This window comes from Sinohyriopsis cumingii, unplaced genomic scaffold, assembly GCF_028554795.1.
Source record: "Sinohyriopsis cumingii isolate HCF-2022 unplaced genomic scaffold, ASM2855479v2 utg000349l, whole genome shotgun sequence".
NCBI classification, from domain to species: domain Eukaryota; kingdom Metazoa; phylum Mollusca; class Bivalvia; order Unionida; family Unionidae; genus Sinohyriopsis; species Sinohyriopsis cumingii.
In genome coordinates, this window is record NW_028315889.1 from 1989310 (window position 1) to 2009156 (window position 19847).

Sequence of the window (19847 nt, forward strand, 5' to 3'; positions counted from 1 at the left end):
GACTTACGAAAATGGTACTAACAGCTGCCTCGCTTGGCGCTCAGCATTAAGAGGTTAGTGTTAGGACTGGTCTGCCTGGTGTCAGAATAATGTGACTGGGTGGGACATCATGCTACATGTCTGCTGCGTGATGCCTCAGTGCTAGACATCACTATAAACTGCCATACTGCAGACATCGTAGCGATATGACTGAAAAATTGTTAAAGCTACATTAAAAATCCAAGTCACACTCACACCAGTAGTATGCTTGGTGGCAGTATGCCAGCCTAGTTCTAGTTATGTTGGCACCCCATGATTCGGTTCAGCAGATGCTGGTAAAGAGTTGGAGGTTTCACCCTATTTTTCGTTTCTAAAGGTCATGCTTTGTGTTTTATGTATTCCCCCACCCCCTCCCAATTTTGGATTTCATGTGTGATTTTTTTTTTTTTTTTTTTACTGTTTTGGTAGTAATGAAATGCTTTGGGGCAGTACACCAGCCTAGTTCTATGTGTGCTTGGACTGTTTTGACAGTAATCACACTAATATGCATGATGGGTGGATGAATGATTTAACACCTGTTCATTTGCTCTGCCAGGATTTATTGTACCTCCTCAAATGCAGGATGTTGGTTGTTTTGCAGTTAACACAGGTAAACAGATCCTTATCCATTAAAGAGAATGCTGACTCATGACTGCTTCATAGCTGTTATACATGTAATTGTAGTTTTCACAGCTCCAGTGGATTAGTGCTAGCAGGGTTTTAGTGATCCATCAGCAAATGAAGGATAGTAGTGCTAATCTAGGGCCCAGTGTATGTAGTAACTTTACAGCTGTGTATGTAGTAGTTTTGCACCTGATCACAATAGTATTTAAATGATGCAAAGTAAATGTAAAAGTTTGAACAACATTAAAGTGGATTGGACAAAATTTAGGAAGATATAACTTGGCCAAATAAATGTAAACATGAAGTACAAGATAAACTATAAAGAAATTAAAAGTCTGAAAATGTATATAACATAAAGAATAAAGATAACAGATATAGAATCCTGTATAAATCTGCTGTATAAACTGTATCCCCTATTTACTGGAGTGATTCCAAGTATTTAAGTGACTCCATATTTGTATGTCAAGGTTCAGTGCACTTTATTTAGTATCCACATTGGGATACCCTTAAATTGGTTCAGCCTAAAATCATGTGTAGCAAGCCATTATTCATATTTTCTTGGGTCCTTACATCAGACTTTTTGGTGCCAAAGTTGAAAAAATAAGGGCAAGTATTGCCACGTTGCAGCCTAAAATGAACTCTAAATGAGCATAGCATGATTCTTGGCTCCAAAAATGGGCAGTTCCAGTGAGAATCCTGAGTCTCCATTCAGTTCAAGCTTCAGTGCAAGAAAGAAATCTGTTCCAAGCTTTACGTTATACGGTGCAATAATTTAAGAGGATTTATTTTATATATTAGTATTAAAAAGTAATTGTGATGCAGAGAGAGGATCAAAGAAACATCTGTATTAGTTATGTTTGTGAACATAACCATTTTGCTGCATTAGATTGATATTGAGTACAAATGTATATACCCTGTGTTGTGCAGGAAAAAATATATTGGAGACAATGAAGCAGACACAGAGAGACAGGCTGCCGTGTTTTCTGAATTTGAGAATTGTGATATGTAGAAATGATGTAATAAATATTTATTACAAAGATAAAAGCAGAATGACATGGTGAAAAATGGTTATAACTGTAATATTCTGTTTCGTTACCCATGGATTCTGAGTAATCCTCCATTAGCATTTACTTTTATCTCAGGCAGCATTTTTAAAATTTTGTTTATATTCCATTACCAATGGACTTTCCTGTCAATGACTGACTGTCATTGATTGTATTAGCCCCTTTCTGAAGTTGTAGTCAATGCAAAACCTTTTGTGTCTTGGGCAAAACAGATGCCAAATGTGTTCAATAAAAAATTTCAAAGAAAGCTGATTTGCATCCACATTGGATACTCCAGAGATTGTTGGAAGAAACCCTTCATCTAAATCAGGAATATGTACTAATGTCTAAGTAAACTTAATTGATGATGATTGGTTGATTAATAAGCACCCTGTTCACTTAAGCATAATGCCAGCAAGTTTATTTTTTATGATTGAAACAAAACTCAATAGACATTATTAAATCAAAGGCAAATTTGCAACTCATTCAACCAGAGAGACAACAAAGACTTTAAATGAGGCTACATATGGCAGTAAAAACAAAACTTCAAGAAAATTAGTGGTAATCTTTTGTTTGATCTCTAGGAGGCCACATAATTTCCAACAGTCCACCTTAATCCTCTGCCATGATATTATGTCACACTGCTAAGGAATTGCATAATGTGAAGTCACATTACACAATGTTTTGATCTGCATGTACCAACAGGGGGAATCAACTTACCACAACTTCAGAAGGGTGAATGTTTTCACTGGGGTATTATCTGCTTTTATCTTTGTAATGACTGATCATTTCTTGACATCAGTGTGCTCATAAACCCTCTCAAGTACCTTGGATGCAGCATATTTTGATAGAGTTAAATATGTTGTTTTTTATATGTTGTTTTTTCAAGTATCTAATAAAAAATATACTATAAAGTTAATTATGCTTTTCTCAAGTGTCTAATTAAAAATATACTCCATATTTTTATTCTATACATGAGAAAAGCATAATTAACTTTATCAAAGGTACTTGAGCGGGTTAAAATGTCCCAGGCCATCGATTAGCAAGAAATCCTGCTTCCTGCAATTGGTCTTCTATTAAATGGTCCGTTGGATTTCACAATTGGGTGGGGAATGAAATCGTCATAAACTGAGGCTGAAATCTGGAAATTTGATGGTATATACAGGGTCTGTTTTAGGATATTCCATTGCATGATTCATGCTAATATCCCAAAAGATCATGCTAAAAGATCAAATGAATTTTCGTAAATCATGCGCCACATTTCCAACCTTTGACATTTTTTTCTTCTTCTAAATTCAATAAATCCATTATGAAAATTTCTCCATTTTTTCAATGATGGGGTTGGGACCCAGGGTGGCAGAGTGGTCTGAAGTGCTCACCTTTAACGATCACTACCACCTCACCTCTGCCACCTGGATTTGAATCTGCAGTTCTGCTAATGTGGGTATGTGAGAAAGTTGGCCAGTAGTTTCCAGTAGCTTGGTGATTCTTATCAGGGTTTTTCCTCCACTAGTTATTCTGACTGCCATGTATAGCCTATTGTGTGTTGAAATATTGTCTTAATCCCACAACAGTCAATGAAAGGTGTTAATTTACCCCCAAAGCTTTAGTTCCAGAATAGATCCTAGAAATAAGAATATGTGGACCAGTAGAGAGAAAACAAAACGATGTTATGTTATTGTATACAAAAAAAATTCCCAACCACAGTCTGGTGCACATTATGTAGAAAATTACTAAAATGCATGTTGCATGGGATATACATCATCAAAGTAACCTAGGTTATTGAATTATTTATCTATTCAGTTTTTTCTTTGTGAATTTATTTCAAGGAAAAGTGTCTTAAAAATTCAATTAAATGTTCCTCATTTTACTTATTTATGCAGAAAATTTGCTAAATTTGTGCAAATCTGGTTCCGTTAGTACTGTAAATGCTGCAGAATTCTGTGCTCTAAAATCACCATTATGATTATAAAAAACCCAAAAGTGGTCATATGTCCATGTAAACAGATAATGCAAAAGACAGACACAATGTTGCCATTGCACACACACACACACCCAATCCTGAGCAAGTAACTGGATTTTTAAAAAATTCATCATTTTTTTCAGATTCTCTCTCTATGATGACAGCCTTGCAAAATCTTAAATATGACAACCCATTAATATCCCAGAGCTTACAGAAACATAATTTTTTACAATTAAAAAAAATATTCTGGACTATTGGTAGCCTAGCCACATTTAGTATTAAGTTAATGAAATGGCAAATAAAGGAGGCAAAGCTGTTAGTGATCACCTGTTTCTGCATGGAAGATTCCATATATAAATCATAATTTTCTTCATAATTGGCAAAATATGTGGAATGAAAATCCATGAACATGTTTCATAGCATCAACCACACAAATCACATGGATGAGGTGGTATGATGGCTCTCATGTATCATACATGTATGACTAATGGGTGAAACTTGACATTGGAACATAACCTGTCAAGTGTGTTGACTACCGCCATGTGTTACAGACATATTTTGATGTGAACTTTGAAGAAGAAGCTGTATGGTGATGTACTACCTGAGAGAATCCTGGATTTTTTTATAGTGACTTTGGAAATGTGGCTAGATTATTTAAGGATTTTACCTTTATCTTTTATTTTATATACCATTTACAGACTTTTAACATGTTTACTGTTTTGTTTTAAATGCATACAAAAAACCATGATCCCAAAATCAATAATTAATAACCCTGTTTTGAGTGTGTGTTTGTGATATTTATTTTTAACATAGCTTTAAATTTTTTTAGTCATATTGCCTTGATTTCTGCAGTGTGGCAGTTTATAGTGATGTCTAGCACTGGAGCATCATGCTGTTTGTACCATTTTTATGTCTTGGGTATGACTTGGCTGTGGTTCGAGCCTGTGACCTGGATCTGATGCTGTAACCACTAGGCCACCAGAGCAGTGCCCTTTATTGAATTTTGACAGCACTATATAGAAGATGACCTAGGAATCAGCCATTACTTTTTAGGGGATGGAGTTTATGGTTGAAAACAGATTTCTTGGTTTCAGATAGCTTGAAAAATATTCTTGCCCTGATTCCATGTACCCCTTCCCACATATCCATCATAATAGTTGGAATCCATTTAATAGCTTAACAAAAAACTATACACTTGTTATACAGTGAGTCTTTACAGTATACATTCTTCTGTACATTGCAGGCTTTGACTATAGTGTGGCAGAAGGAAGAAGGCTGAGCCTTTGAAGATGATAAACTGATTTGGTATTTTGCACAGGACATCTTTAACTGGGGCAGGATATTATTCTGTTGGCAAGAGCATTTAGCATTTTATTCAGGATAGTGACAGTTGTTATAGGAAACATGGAATCCTTACATTTAGGGATTTTACTTGTAACTGTGATGGCAATTCAAGGTAAGTGCTCATTATCTTACTGTAATTCTTATGGTGGGTGTGTCGATTTTCATAGACATGAGCAGTAGTTGTACATGTGCCAAAGAGGATTTTGTTGCAGAGAAGAACAGATACATACATTGTATTCTTCTCCACAGCATTCTTATTTTCAATGTAGTTAGCACCACTTTTGCCTCCCTTCTAGACTTTTTTTTTTTTTTAATATACATAATTTTTGTTTCTTGTTTTACCTTTCTTAGTGTATGTTTATTATCTCTACTGGACAAACTTATGTGATAGTCAGTTATCCATTGGGCTCTTGGCGGCTGAGTGGTTTAAGGCACTCGCCTTTACAAATCACTTACACATCACACCTCTGTCCATGTCCGTTTGAGTCTCAGCTAGGCCAACATGGGCATGTGAGAAAGCTTGCCACAGTAGCTTTGCATGGGTCACCAACATATATTGGCAGCCATGTATAAGCAGTCGTGTTGCAGATTGGCATTGAACCTACAAAAACAGAACTAGTCCATCATCTGTCCTTTCTGTTCACACAAGTTTCTTGTTGTTACTTTTCCTAAACTAATTGGAGGATTGTCATGAAACTTTACACACACATTCATTCCATGGTCTAGTTGGTCCTAAATAAAATTGTTGTTTCAAAGACATCCAATATGGCCACCCTGCACACCATCTTGAAAATAATTGTTATTGTTACTCTTTCAAAACAGAAAGTCGTACAAGCATGGGGTTTCCACCCAAAGACTTCTTGTGTTGTTTTGTTGGTCTTAAGTAAATATGTTGCCAATCTGACAGCCAACATTTCCACCATAGCATCTAATTTGAAAATCATTTTATTGTTGAAGAATGTCAAAAACAGCTTCAGCACGCAACATTTAAAAGGAAGGATTGGTCTTATCTTGAATTCTTCTTGATTTTTATTAATTCATGTCAAAGATAGATTAAATTATTTTTTTTAAAATAATTTTTTCATGCAGGTACAAGCAGATAGCAGGGGTCAGTTTGTGTTGTCTTTGCTGTCAACGTGATTGAGACTTTGTTATTAGATCATAACTAAGATTTATCTTTGACACTGTTGCATGTTATAGTGAAGAAATTTAATGGGAGCTGTCGTCATAGTGCCTATTAAGATGAAAAGCAGGTCAAACTAATGTACTTTTGCTGATCCTGTAGCTGCTTTTTTTTTATGCATCAAGGATATAGCTGAGACATTGCAGAATACATTTGCATCATATCATTCTTTCTTTGGTTTCTTTAAGCTATTGTTTTGTCTCTCCTTTTGTGTTACTTTAAAATGGGATTTAGTTGGTTTTTTTCTCCTGCGACTAATGTTTGTGCTGTAGATTACTCAGAATTTTGAGATGATTCTTCATAACCTAAGCTATATGGGATCATCTCTTTCTTTGTCCTACATGTAATCTGCTTGTAGATGGGAATATTTACCTCAGTGAGTCAGGCAGGTACATATGTCTGTCTCTATATCTGGGATGTGGGATAATGGGAACCATCTGCTTGATTTCAGTCTGTAGTATATACATTGCTTGATACTATACCAGCCACCAGCTCAGCAAGAAACCAGATCAGAAGATGTATCTGTACCTTATGTATCCACATTAAATTTCCCTTTATCTAAGTAGTAGTAAATCAAGAGGGAAAAAAATGTGGTCTATCAGCCTGGGGTTCCTTTAAGCTCTGCTGGTCATAGACTCCCCCAAATACACTGGCTGCCATGTGTAGTCTGTCATGTGCTGAAAAGTTGAGTTATACCCACAAAAACAGAAAAACTGAATCTTGTTATCCCTACACCTCCTGAAGAGAATGTAGTCAACATGGGAGTTTTTATGATGTCTGGTTGGACCAAAATAATATGGATGCCAGTCTGACATCAAATATGGCTACTATGATAACCATACAGAAAATCTTGTTATCCCTATTTCTCAAGAATGGATGGTCAGAGTTACATATTTGGTTTTCTTCAAAATATACCATGTTGCTCTCTTACATCCTTGGACACCTTGAAACTCTTGCTATTGCTAAATAAATCACAGATGGTTTTGACATTTAGCTGTTGAAAAGAAAAAATGGTCTCATCTCAAATTCTTTTTAAGAAAATTTGGCCTATAGTGTCAGTCCTTTCAAGGGACTTCTTCTTATGCTGGGCAAGTGAAAACATGTCACCCAGATAATTATATAAAGGAAGATGACAAAATTTTGGATGGGCCTTTTTGGTTGCTGTACAGTCTGTGTTTTAGCATGATCAGTATGCAGCAAAACATATTTCGGGGTCTTGGAGTACCTTCATTTCTAATGCTGCATACATCTTGATGTTTCTGTATCAAATTTGAAAAGAAAAAGAAAGCTGGGGAGGCCTTAATCTTTTTTAATATCAGACATTAAATACAGTAGCTTCAAGTTCATAATTAGTTTGTGTGATAATATTATGAATATCGTAATGACTGTAAGTCTTGGGACACCCTAAATTATTTTCAAAAGTAGCTATTTATGACTTATAAATGTTGGGACACAAATTTATAACAATTTTTTCATGTACTATAAATCTTCGGGACACCTTAAACATTTGTTTGAAAAGTCAATAAATATATTAAATTTTGTTCTGTTTCCTTATTATTTCTACCCAATTCAGATGTGTATAATTCGATCAATGACAAGTTATGAGCATTAGTGGGTTGCTGTAAGCATTTACAATAGTGACCCATCCCTTTTTGTCTTCAGTTTATTATTGTTTGTTTAAGCATTATTGGATTAGAATATTGTATCAGTGCAACAGTAATTACGTTTTTATTTGCCTTAAAAATGTAAATACCTAACTCATTATAACTGTGCTCCATGTATGACAAGAATGAACAATAATGTTTGGTTCAGTGCTTGCATTTAGTTAGCATGCTTATGTCACATCCTACATGTACGTTGAAGATTTTGACTTGCACTTAGTGAAGTACATCCTTTGGATTCAAATTACTGGCACAATTGCGCTGAATTTTAACAATACCACCCAAAATACAATAAAGAAGTTTCAGAAATAATGCTTTGAAAATAACTGTAATATCTTAAACACTGACATTTTACTTTGATGTAAGCGACCATAAATTAGTACCTGTTTACCTGGCTATGTTAATCCTACTACTGATCCAATCAGGTGTTCATACCTTAATTGATTGACAATAATAGTCGATGGTTAGTCATTCCAGTATAATTTTCGGGGACCAACTAATTTAGTAACGCTATTGTACAGGGCGTCTCATCCTGCTCAACCCACTTTAGATTTTCCAACAGTTAATTCATGTGGAATAATGTAGAAAAAGTTTACCAGCATTGCTGCCAGACAGAAATCCATCTTTTCACAAAACCAGTTTTATGGTTTAAACAACTGCCTGATCTTCTGTGAGAAAACAAGGACAAATCTGCCAATTATATACAAAAAGAAATGCCAAAACAACCAGCTGTCCAAATTCAAAGGTTGAATGAATACATATACTGCGTTGAAAGTTACGAATTTGTGTTATGGTAAACCGAAACAAAAAACTAAAATGTATCAATGATTATCAGTTATATGAATGTACTGTATGCTGGTTATGTGACTTGAGTAATTCAAGACATGTGTTACTTCATACAATTTACATTATTTCGTTGGATTGCTTATATTTCTGACAAACAGTAACTCTTGAACACATGGGTCAGAATAAATCATATAGCAAGTGACTTATTTTTTAAATGTGATTTGGGAGAATGAGATTTGGTAAAAATGAAGAATAAAGCAAAACTGCACCTAGTATACTAAAGAATAAATAGGATATACATTTGCACCATGTCAGTACTGTTCTGCACACTATATTTAGACTGATCGCTCAGTAAACTCTTCGTGCCTGTGACTTTCTGAACTTTTTATTGATGTTTATTTTATTTCATGTTGGAAAAATCAGAATGCAACAAAAGAAACAATCATAGTATTTTATAACATTTATTGGTGTAGTAAGTGCACAAGAGCTGGTCACTGGCACAGTATGGTGATCTTGTCAATTTTATCTTGACCTTTTTTACGTCTGTAAATGTTGGGACTCTGAAAATGCTATAATCTTTTAATGCATATCAATCTTGGGACACGAAAAAAAATTAATGTCTGAACACAGTCATTATGGTGTGTCACAGTGATAGAAAACACTCTTTATCGAAACAATCAGCTGCTACCAACTCTTTAAACTGGATGGATTTAAATGCAATGATCTCAGTTCCTTGAGGGTGAAAAAACCCTAGCAACATTGTCTTGTGCAGATCGCCTAGCTTTTCATGTATGTAGGTACTGCTCGATATATTTAACCACTAACGTATTTATACATGCCAACCATTATGTAGTGTAGTCTTTATGCTTTTTTCATCTAATTACATCTTATGTGTTCCTGTATATGGTTTACACTTTTCCAGTACATTGAAATATGAAAATAAAGCAATAAAAAAAACTATATTATCATCTTAATTACACTCATCATATAAATCTGGGAATATTTATAAAAAGAAAGACTTGTGTAAAAATAGTGTAAGAGTTAATTTGTCCATTCAAGACCTATATGTACTTTCCTTTTTTTCTATTTATAGCAACTGTATATGCCCCCCCACCCCCATTAAGTCTTTTTATAATTTCAAGGATTGTCTTGCAGAGTCATTTGATAATCAAGTTAGGTAGCACAACAACTTTGTACTTTTAAAGAAAATGGTGCCTGATGTTTATCAAAACGGCAATTTACTGCACCTTGTGGGTCAAAATTTTTAGATCCAATTTTGTTAAAAACTTAAAAACATGTCTGATTAGAAAAAGGATGAATCAACACCACTTCACAGATTTGAAAAGAACTATGAGAGTTATACAGTATGATATAGTACTTTGATTGAATACTTTTGAATTTGTGGACATCACAAGCATTCAGTGCAAGTCAGAATGTGTAGAGTAGTTGAGTGTTGAATGTGAATAATTTTTTAAAGTATGTTTTGTGTTTGTATTATGGTTCTAACCCGCATGGATTTTGCCCATATATATATATATATATATATATATATATATATATATATATATATATATATATATTACACTTTGTATGCTCAGATGATGAATTTTGCCACTTGCATTAGCATTAATTACACTTACGCCTCTTTTAGGGTTGGTATGTATGTTATTACATGTACTAAGTCAGTGTGAACAAGTTTATATGAAATATGGATAACAGAAACAGCTCTGTTCCCCATCCATAGGTCACATTCTTCACTTTGTAGACACAAAATTTATTGCTTTGATAAAATAATGTAGACAGTCTTTGTAATGTGAAGGGATTTACAGATTGGACCCAGCTGGGAACAAATATTAATAATTTACAAGTGTCTTTCAAGAACTTCAAAATAAAAATTCAGTATTTTGTTAGTGAGCTCAAGTTTCCTTCATGCAAATTAGATACATAATAGGTGTATGGGAGACAGGCCCAATGAGCAACTCGTTTATAATACGAGATGGAACTCAATCTTGATTATAGGGGTATGGCAAGTTTAGTTTATTAAAATTTGTATGTCTGAAATTAGAACAAGATCTCGATGGGTATTATATTTTTTATTTTAATTTATTGTTACTTTGTGTAAGAGTAATATTTTTATTTGGTGTGATCAGTCATGTTATGTTGAAGTATAGTGTGCATAGATGAATAAATACTTGAATATTGAAATGCAAATGATGTTGAAAATATAAGATCATACACAATCAAGTTTTAAGACTTGGTTGAAATTCTTTCCCACAAATTCCTCAAATTTCTGATCGGGCAGTTGAATTATTTTTCATCTTTCTCCCAGAAAAAAAAAACATATTTGAAATCTCTTATTCTGTGATATTTACATCAGCATTTACCTGATTTACAGCACTTTTATACCAAAAAAATAATTCCATTGTGTTCCACCCTATTTACATAACCTACAAACCTGCAGAACTAGGATATAATAATTTACATTAATGATTAGATCACCAAAACATGCATTTAATGTTCTGAATTGATGGTAAATAGTACCTGGATTAGCAGATATTAATTCCATTGGCATGCTCTAAATTGCATACTGACGATGTAAAGGAAATTGAATGCCCAATCAAAGTTATGCTGTAGGAATTATGTACAGCTTTTTCGTAAAATATGCAGTTTACTTATGGTCCTGATGAATAACTAATATGTTTTCTTTTTTGTGAGTTTCTCAATTATACCTGAACACAGCAAATAGATCTTTGTAATCACCTGTCATCTTTGCTAGCCATGGTTCCAATGTGATTACGCTATCTATATCTTGGCATATCAAGCAGATGTTTCTGTGCTGTGGAGCCCTTGGACAAAGCACCAATATATGTTTGATCCTCCAAGGTGTAAATAGGGTTATCCTATCGGAGCCTTGGGTAGCGAAGATGGCCTGTCTGTGTGCACTTATATGTATGTGTTTGAACATGATACAAAAAGAAATATTGGCATTTGGAGCTTCTTAGTTCACAAGTAAAAATAATAACACATATATTATATTGCCTTCTTTAGCAGATCGATACAGATACATATATGAGTAGTCAGTAATGGTGACAGAAACAGCTTCAACTAATAATAAGATTTTGTGATGAGTTGTTTGAAAGTCATGTACATGTTAGCACAGTGTGCAGGGAAGAAATTGTTCTTCAAAACCCTTTCAGAAGTACTTAATCTTGTCTTGCAGACTTGTATTACATGTATATGTATTTTCAACGGTTCTGAGCAGTTTGTAATTTATTTAGTTTAAAGGTGCATCTGAGTGTTGATATTTTTATACATTGGATAGATATAGTATGCTGAAATGGCATGAAGTTGGGACCTGTTTTTGGAGTAGATAATACACAGAAGTCAGGACCCAATATTTGTGGTAGATAGTACATTGGAAGGTCAGGAATATGGACCCTGTATTTGGGGTTGATAGTACACTGGAGGGTCAAGAAGTCAATCTGGATAAAATCAGATCTACACTGTCCTGTATGAAGAGACTGAGCAGTGCGGAAGAAGTGATGAATGTTTACCAAACTATTTGATTCACTTTCGGATTTTTGAAAGCTGCATTTCCATTGGCTTAATTCAAAGGTCACCAGAACAGTCATCGTAATATCTTCACGTAGGACAGCAGAGATCTGATTTTAATCAGATTGACCAGGAAGTTAGACCCAGTATTCTCAACATCTTTTGGGCACAGAACTCTAGCTAAAGTTAAAACTTAGATATGTTATTTGGAGTAATACACACCATTGATACTTGGCATGCAAGGTTGGAAGATCCTAAAATCTCTTTTATTCTAACTTAATTCAGATTAATGTTGCAGAATATAACAATGTTAAAACTGAACTTGATTAATTGCTTAAAATGTTTTGGAAAATAGCAGTCCTGGTCCTGGTTTACAGTATGGAGAAACACTTAGTTCTTTGTTTCAAACAGATGTCATATTTCTTGATTTGTTGATGTTTGGTATTGCACCAACAGTTGCTCTTGCACATTGTATTTTATAGGGTACCACATATACAGGCCCATGATCTATTGTAGCAATGAAAATGTTTTTGGGGAGTTCTCTGCTCCAACTGGGAGGGTAGGGTAAGTTTTTTAAATAAAGGAGGCATTTTATGACTTGCAAAACTGATGGCTGACTTTAGTTTATGGGGCCTCGAGAGGTCTAAAGCGCTCACCATTCTGGATCACTGCCATCTCACCTCTGTCTGCATGGGTTCGAGTCCAAGGCTCGGCTATATGGGTACATGGAAAAGCCTGCCAATAGCTTCTTGTGGGTTGGTGGTTCTTCCCTGGGTTTTCCAGGGTTCTTCCTCCACCAGTTATACTGGCTGCCATGTATAGCCTATCTTGTGCTGAAAAATGGCATTAAACCCTAGAACAACAACAACTTCAGTGTAATCAGTTGATTTTATTAGGGTGCATTGTTTCAAAACTTTGTGTGAATCCACAATCATGCATCCTTGAATAGATCTTTACACTATTATTTTTTTTTATTGTGGGGATTTTTGCTACAATTCCTTTATTGACACCTCCCCCCCCCCCACCAGGCTGGCAATATTGATGGGATTTTGATTTGAAAATAAATCAGACTTTTAAGTAGAACTGGTGCAAAAGCCAGAGTGCAGGGTGTGTCTGTAGAGTAGTAATGTTGGTGCAGGAGCATATTATTTACAGTGCTATGTAGTCAGTGGGGTGTAATATGAGCTGGCTATCTGTAGAATTAGAAGCATTCCTTGGCTCTGGTTTATAATTTACCACTCATTCATAGAAGCTGGGCCAGATAAATAGGCAACTCCTAGGCTTCAGCTGCCCCACTCATTAATATTGACTAGGATGACCTAATGTAGAGAAAACAGGTTAATAGGTTACACATTGTAAAACACAACCCATTTAGTTCTAAGCAACTACACATAAAGGATACAACTCCCTCTAGTTCTAAATAACTAAAGGGAATAAAAAGTAAATGAAAAAGATTTCAGGGGGACAAAAGTAACAATAGACAAGGAACTTGTCTCGATTAACAGATAAATCTTGATTTATTCAATTCTAAGGCCATTTTCTGGAAACATGTAACAATAGTTTCAATTCACCTTAACTACTTTTGGTTTTTAAAAAGAATGAGGAAGATTTCTAAACAGAAAGAAAAGTTAAATGACAGTTTAAAAAGTCCTGCAGAAAATTGTTGGATAAATGAAAATGACTTACAAGGAAGAGACTTATTTCTCTTTACATATTTATGAAATGACATATTTTTATTTTTTATTTTTTATTTACGTATTTGTTTATTATTTCTTTACATATTTATGAAATGACAGTTTTTAATCCTAGTTGTTTATTTTTGGAATATTGTGAGACCTTCTGTATGTTGATCCATTTGTCGATCTGCCTGTATGTTACCCCATGTTTGCCTAGACCATCAAGTAGAAATTCATGAAACATAGTTTTCTTGTACCTGCAGAACACAAATTAACTTTTTCATTATTGGCAGTATATTTATTAGTGTAATATTTTCACCTAACAAGCGTCTGGTTTTTTTTTTAATGTCCACTAGCATATTTGAAGGAAACAAAACTTAAATATTAATACAAAATATCACTTATATGAAACTTCTAGTTCATTTTTGGTTGGGACTATTATCAGAACAAAAATTTAACTAGCATAGCACAAGTATCAATTTCAAGCCCTGTCCTGTGGCAGCCATTTGTCGTGTTTGTCTCCAGGTCCTGGTGTTACTGTGCGAGTCTGTAGTCAGATGAACAAAAAATAACACTTTTACTGACATTTGAAAAAAAATTCTTCACAAGTTTCATTTATGCTCTCATTGTCTGGAGATGCAATATATATATATTAGATGTTGCATTATGATCCCCTGGTCATTCTCTGAGGGTGTGTGGGTTAAAATTGGGGGATAGGGTGGGGGTGAACTGTTGAATATGCAGTAAAAATAACAGGGATTTGCTATGGTCATCTATCAAGTTGCACTATTTGCCAGTATTTAACATTTTATCATTGCAGGTACGAAAGGGCAACTGAGCCAGCCACAGTGTGAGCGGGGAAGTTGTTATCCAGCCACTGGAGACTTGCTGATTGGTCGAGAGAAAAATCTTACCACCAATTCAACATGCGGCCTTGACAGGCCAGAAAGATACTGCATTGTTAGTCATTTGGAAGATGTTAAAAAATGTTTTGTATGTGACTCTCGGAGACCATGGGCAACAAATAACAGAGAAAGTCATAGAATAGAAAACATAGTATCCTCATTCAGAGAGCGAAAGTTACGCTGGTGGCAAGCAGAAAATGGTGAACAGAATGTTTATATTCAGTTAGACCTTGAAGCAGAATTTCATTTTACCCATCTTATTATGACATTCAAAACATTCAGACCAAAGGCGATGTATGTAGAGCGTTCTTTTGATTTTGGTCAGACTTGGAATGTTTACCGTTATTTTGCTGCTGATTGTGCCAAGTCTTTCCCTGGAATATCCACCAGCCCAGTTCGAAATCTGAAAGATGTTATCTGCGTTTCCAAATACTCAGAGGTGGCTCCATCAACTGAAGGAGAGGTAAGTTCATGTTATTCACATTTATCCAAGTTGTCATCTTAGTTGACGCTTAAATTTGTCGTTAAAATAGAGTTTTTGTAAACACATTTTTATTTAGTATACCAGAAGAGGGATGTACTGTGATATTTCAATTCCAGATCTCTTATTCAGCATGACATATTATTGACCAGTATTTTCTTTCTTAATTCCCTCTTTCAGACCTATACAAGTTTGATTACTGCAACATTATGCATTGATGCATGCTTCTTTAAATTATCAAATATGTGTTTTTTGGGGTTTACTGCTCTTAGACCAGAATAGCTCATGCAATGGCTTTTCAACTGCTGTCTGGTTTCCCTAAATGAAGATTATGATGATCTGGCATACAATAGTCACCATTGTGGCCATCTTAAAATTTTTGTTATGGCTCCTTCTCCTAAGCAGATAGATGAACTGACATAGAGTATGTACTTAAATACTTAGGATGTATAGTTGATCCTAAATGAAACAACAGTGCTGATATGGCATTGAGTGGCTGCTATAGTGGTCATCTTGAAAATCTTGTTATAGATACGTCTCCAGAATGGAGAGTCATAGTGACCTGGTTCTTTAAAACCTTTGTATCAGTAGTCTTCATTAAATTATGGTCATTAGACACGTGGTTTTCACTAGAACACTTCTCACTTATAAGCATTTGGTCAGTGTGTGTCTGTCCTCTTGTAAAATCTACTTCTCTAGAATTATAGTCACCAACATTTTCTTTTTCAAGCGAGGCATCTGTTAGTACCATTTTTTTAAAGTCTTTGGTCTTTGACCAATCAGTTCTAAAAGTAACTCTTAACTCTTAATGCTGCGCCAAGCAAAGCAGTTGTTAGTACCATTTTTGTAAGTCTTTGGTATGACTTGGCCGGGGATCGAACCCACAACATCCTGGATGCTCTAACCACTAGGCCACCGTAGCGGTCGTAGCCAGTTAGAAAATCTTATTTTATTCCTCATGCATGAATGGTAGCATTGACATGGGGTTTTCATTAAAACAATTCCAGCAACATTGAATGCTGAATCAGTATGGTGCATATATGTTTACCAACAAATCCAAACTTTTGTGAATGAGTTTTGAGAACCAGATCTAACTGACCTTGGGGTCAAGTCCAAAATGACTGCTTGCATTCATGCCTATTTTATGAAAACTGACTCGTACATATATTGAAGAAATTTTCACCAGAATTTGTATTTAGCTATATTCTAATGAACAAATTAATAGTCAACATGGCCTTTGTTATTAAGGTGAATGGTCTTGATTTAGGTTTTTAGATTTACTGGCTAGTGAGCATGATAGCAGAAGGAGATATGAATGGATTTTTATCGTATAACCCAGTCTGTAGTTTTATCAAAAGATTACCATAAATGATGCCACTTCAGTAACTTTAGCTTTTTCCCCCAGAAAAATAATGTATATAGAAGGCTTTTTTCCCCAGAAAAATATTGTATATAGATTTAGCCAAAATTAGCATTCTGTGACCCAGATTTAATGATCTTGTTTCCTGGATACTAGGCCCAAAGTCATAGGCCATGATAAAGAATTCTGTATGACACTAAGGGGTTAAACGATTCACCTTTACCAAATATTGATGTGATTCACGATACACAGTCTTCAGTTTGATAATTTATCAATACACATACCTTATCAACATCAGAGTCTTTTCATCTGTTGAAGGTCATTGTAGGGATGGTGCCATTTTTGTGTGCATACATACTGGTTGTATTTATTATTGCTTCCAGTATGCAGATTACAGACAAAGACTTATCATATGGTCATATGCCATTCTCATCTTGACAAGATGGGAAAATAAATTCAATTGCAAACAGACTTCCTCTTGTCGTCAGTGAGTTTAATTCAACCTTTTAGACCTTTTCAGGCTGTTCTATTTGATTTGATGCAGGATTTATCTTGGTCACCACTCCCTTTGTTTGGACCGCATGAATGCTTTGAAAACACCTTATTTCTAATTTGTATCTTTACTTAAATTTGTTAGGCATTAGGATGTTATCTTCAAAACAGAAGAAATAGTGCAATTTCCTCATGCCAGGAAATTGTTACTTAGGACAAGTCCAAGTATGAAAGCAGAGATGACTAACTTCCAGATCCTACACTGTGTACTTCCTGCAGATGCAAAACAACTGCCTCAGACACAAGTCAGTTTTTTAGTCAGTAAAAAAGGAAATTATTGACAGCATCCGCTCCCTTCTAAAATGATTAATTTTATTAGTAATAGACCTATATATATCCATGGAATTATAGACAATGCAATTTCTGGCATATATGATCATAAAATTAGCATCTGAATTGACTACGGTTTCAAAACTTCTTTTTTCAACTTTTCACCATCCTCTTTGAAGGGATTATTAATGCGGAAGTCAGCAACATGCTTTGAATATGAATGCATTATCCTGAACCAAAGGGGGGCAGGGGGATGGTCTGAAATCAAGTCAAGGTGAAGTGAATTTTGCTTTAAGGTGAAAATGACAGACTCAGGGATAACTATTTTGCCTGAAGTACACCTAGCATAAACCCTGTTATTAAGATTATGGTCATAGTTCAGAATTACAGATTAAAGAAAAGCAGATTTGACCTTAAGTTGCTGTTAATAGATTTAGTGTTTATAAACTACAAGATGAATGACACGTATTACAGCACTGGTTACCATAGATTTGATTTTTGAACTACTATATCACCAAATATATTTGTGAACCGTCAGTTTAGGCCTTTGAATGGTACATGCAATGTCAGCTACCATTGGGAGCTGATTGATGATCAACAAGCTTGTTGGTCATGCATTGGGTTTTCACTAAAATGCACGTGTTATTTGTTAATAAATAAAAATGTGCCAGTCTGACTTTCATCAAGGTTGTTCAGTCTTATTATCACTTCTTCTGCGGGTCCCATGGCCATAGTTACATAAGGTTTTTGCCACGGGACTTCTTACCTTGACTAGGTGGTTGTAAATGAAAATGAAGATGATCTAATTTGCAGTGTGGCTGGCTTGGTTTGACTTCTTGAAAATCTTGCTATAAATTCTTGTCCTAAATAGGTGTGCTCTTTTTACCAGACTTTGTATTTAGTTGCATTACTATGAACAAGTCGATAGTTGCCTGGCTTTGTCAAGGTTTTAAATTTTTAGCTGTACTCGCTTGTGAGCATGTGAACACAACTTAAGTATGAATTGATTTTTATCATTTAATATTGGCTGAGGATATTTGTGAGTGAAGCTTTTGTGAACTGCAGAAGAGTACAGATTTTGACTTTTCACATTTATTTTTTCCTGTATGACTGTGGTATGATATAGGTGCATGGTATTACCAGTATACTGGTTTACCACTGTTCTTTTTTATTTCTGCAGTATTAGGGCATAACCGATTAGCATTTTTCTACTGATTTCCGATTCCGGATTTTGGGCATGAAATTTTTCCGATTCCGGATACGATTCAATTAATCGGAAATGCTAAATTAAAAGGTTTTTCAAATTAACTTTTTAAACCGTGTTACACACGTTTTGCATATCACACCGATGTCATAAGGGGAAGGATATGGCAGGACTATAGCAAAATGCAACGAAGTTCAAAGCCACAAAGAATCCATGAAATTTTTTATTTTTTTGCCAGTTCCGGCCCATTCTTTGTTCAACAATTAGTTGATCTTGCCGCCAGGCTTTTATTTTCCCGCCTTAATCATTTATGTCGGCAAGCGGCCAGTTCCATCCTGTACTTTATTCAACAATTAGTTGATCTTGTCGCCATGCTTTAATGTCGCGGTCAAATAAAAATAAAACAGGCTTTTGTTTGGTCCTATAAAGTTGGCCTCTTGCAGAATCATTTTCTTTTAATACCTCATTAGCATGTGTCAATGTATTCAATATTATGCCTTCATTATTGAGGATGTTGACATAAACGGGTAGGACTGTATTATATATTTTAATAAATTTAAATCTTTCGGTCTAACTCAAGTATTATCGTTTCACCCCGTTGTGTTGACCGTATTGGACTTTTCTGACTTCTTATTTAACTTTATTAACGTACTATCGAATGACACGCAGTGTTAGACACGGTGCTATAGAAATTCAACTTTATTATTTTTATTATCCGAATCGGTCGTTCCTGCCTTGTCAGACTCCGATTAATCGGAAGTTCATACTATCCGGTGGAATCCGATTTCCGGATCAAAAGTCGGTTATGCCCTATGCAGTATTTACTTTCGTATGATACTTTTCACTGTTCTTGTATTGGTGCTTTGGTGGTCTCCATTAGCATGGAAATTCCCAAGTAATCTTGTTGCAAATGTAATGACATTAACAGCATGTTTTCATTTTTCAAGAAATTAAAAAATTATTATTTTTGTACAAAAGAGTTTTATTGTCACAAATTAATTTTGAATATTATAAATACAATTATATTTATGATCCTTTAATCACATGGTCAACACATGTCACATATACCATATAATTGTTTAGTTATTTACTAGCGTATGTTAATGTGTTATGTACATGTACTTTTAGGAGATCATCTTTTTTTGTTTGAATTTTATGTAAGACAACTTAATATTTTCTCCTTTGTTGAGTGTGTTTTATGTCTATTGGCCTTCTCTGATAAGCA

At 34.8% G+C, this 19847-nt stretch overlaps 1 protein-coding gene across 1 annotated transcript in view; it reads left to right on the forward strand.

The window, feature by feature from the left end:
- LOC149774322 (laminin subunit beta-1-like) overlaps positions 1-19847 on the forward strand; it is a 133895-nt gene that overhangs the window by 4743 nt on the left and 109305 nt on the right. The window contains exons 2-3 of the mRNA XM_089945399.1: positions 4892-5104; positions 14671-15218. Of these exons, the coding sequence (XP_089801525.1) occupies positions 5053-5104; positions 14671-15218 (600 nt within the window). The 5' untranslated portion in view covers positions 4892-5052. The remainder of the gene's footprint in view (positions 1-4891; positions 5105-14670; positions 15219-19847) is intronic.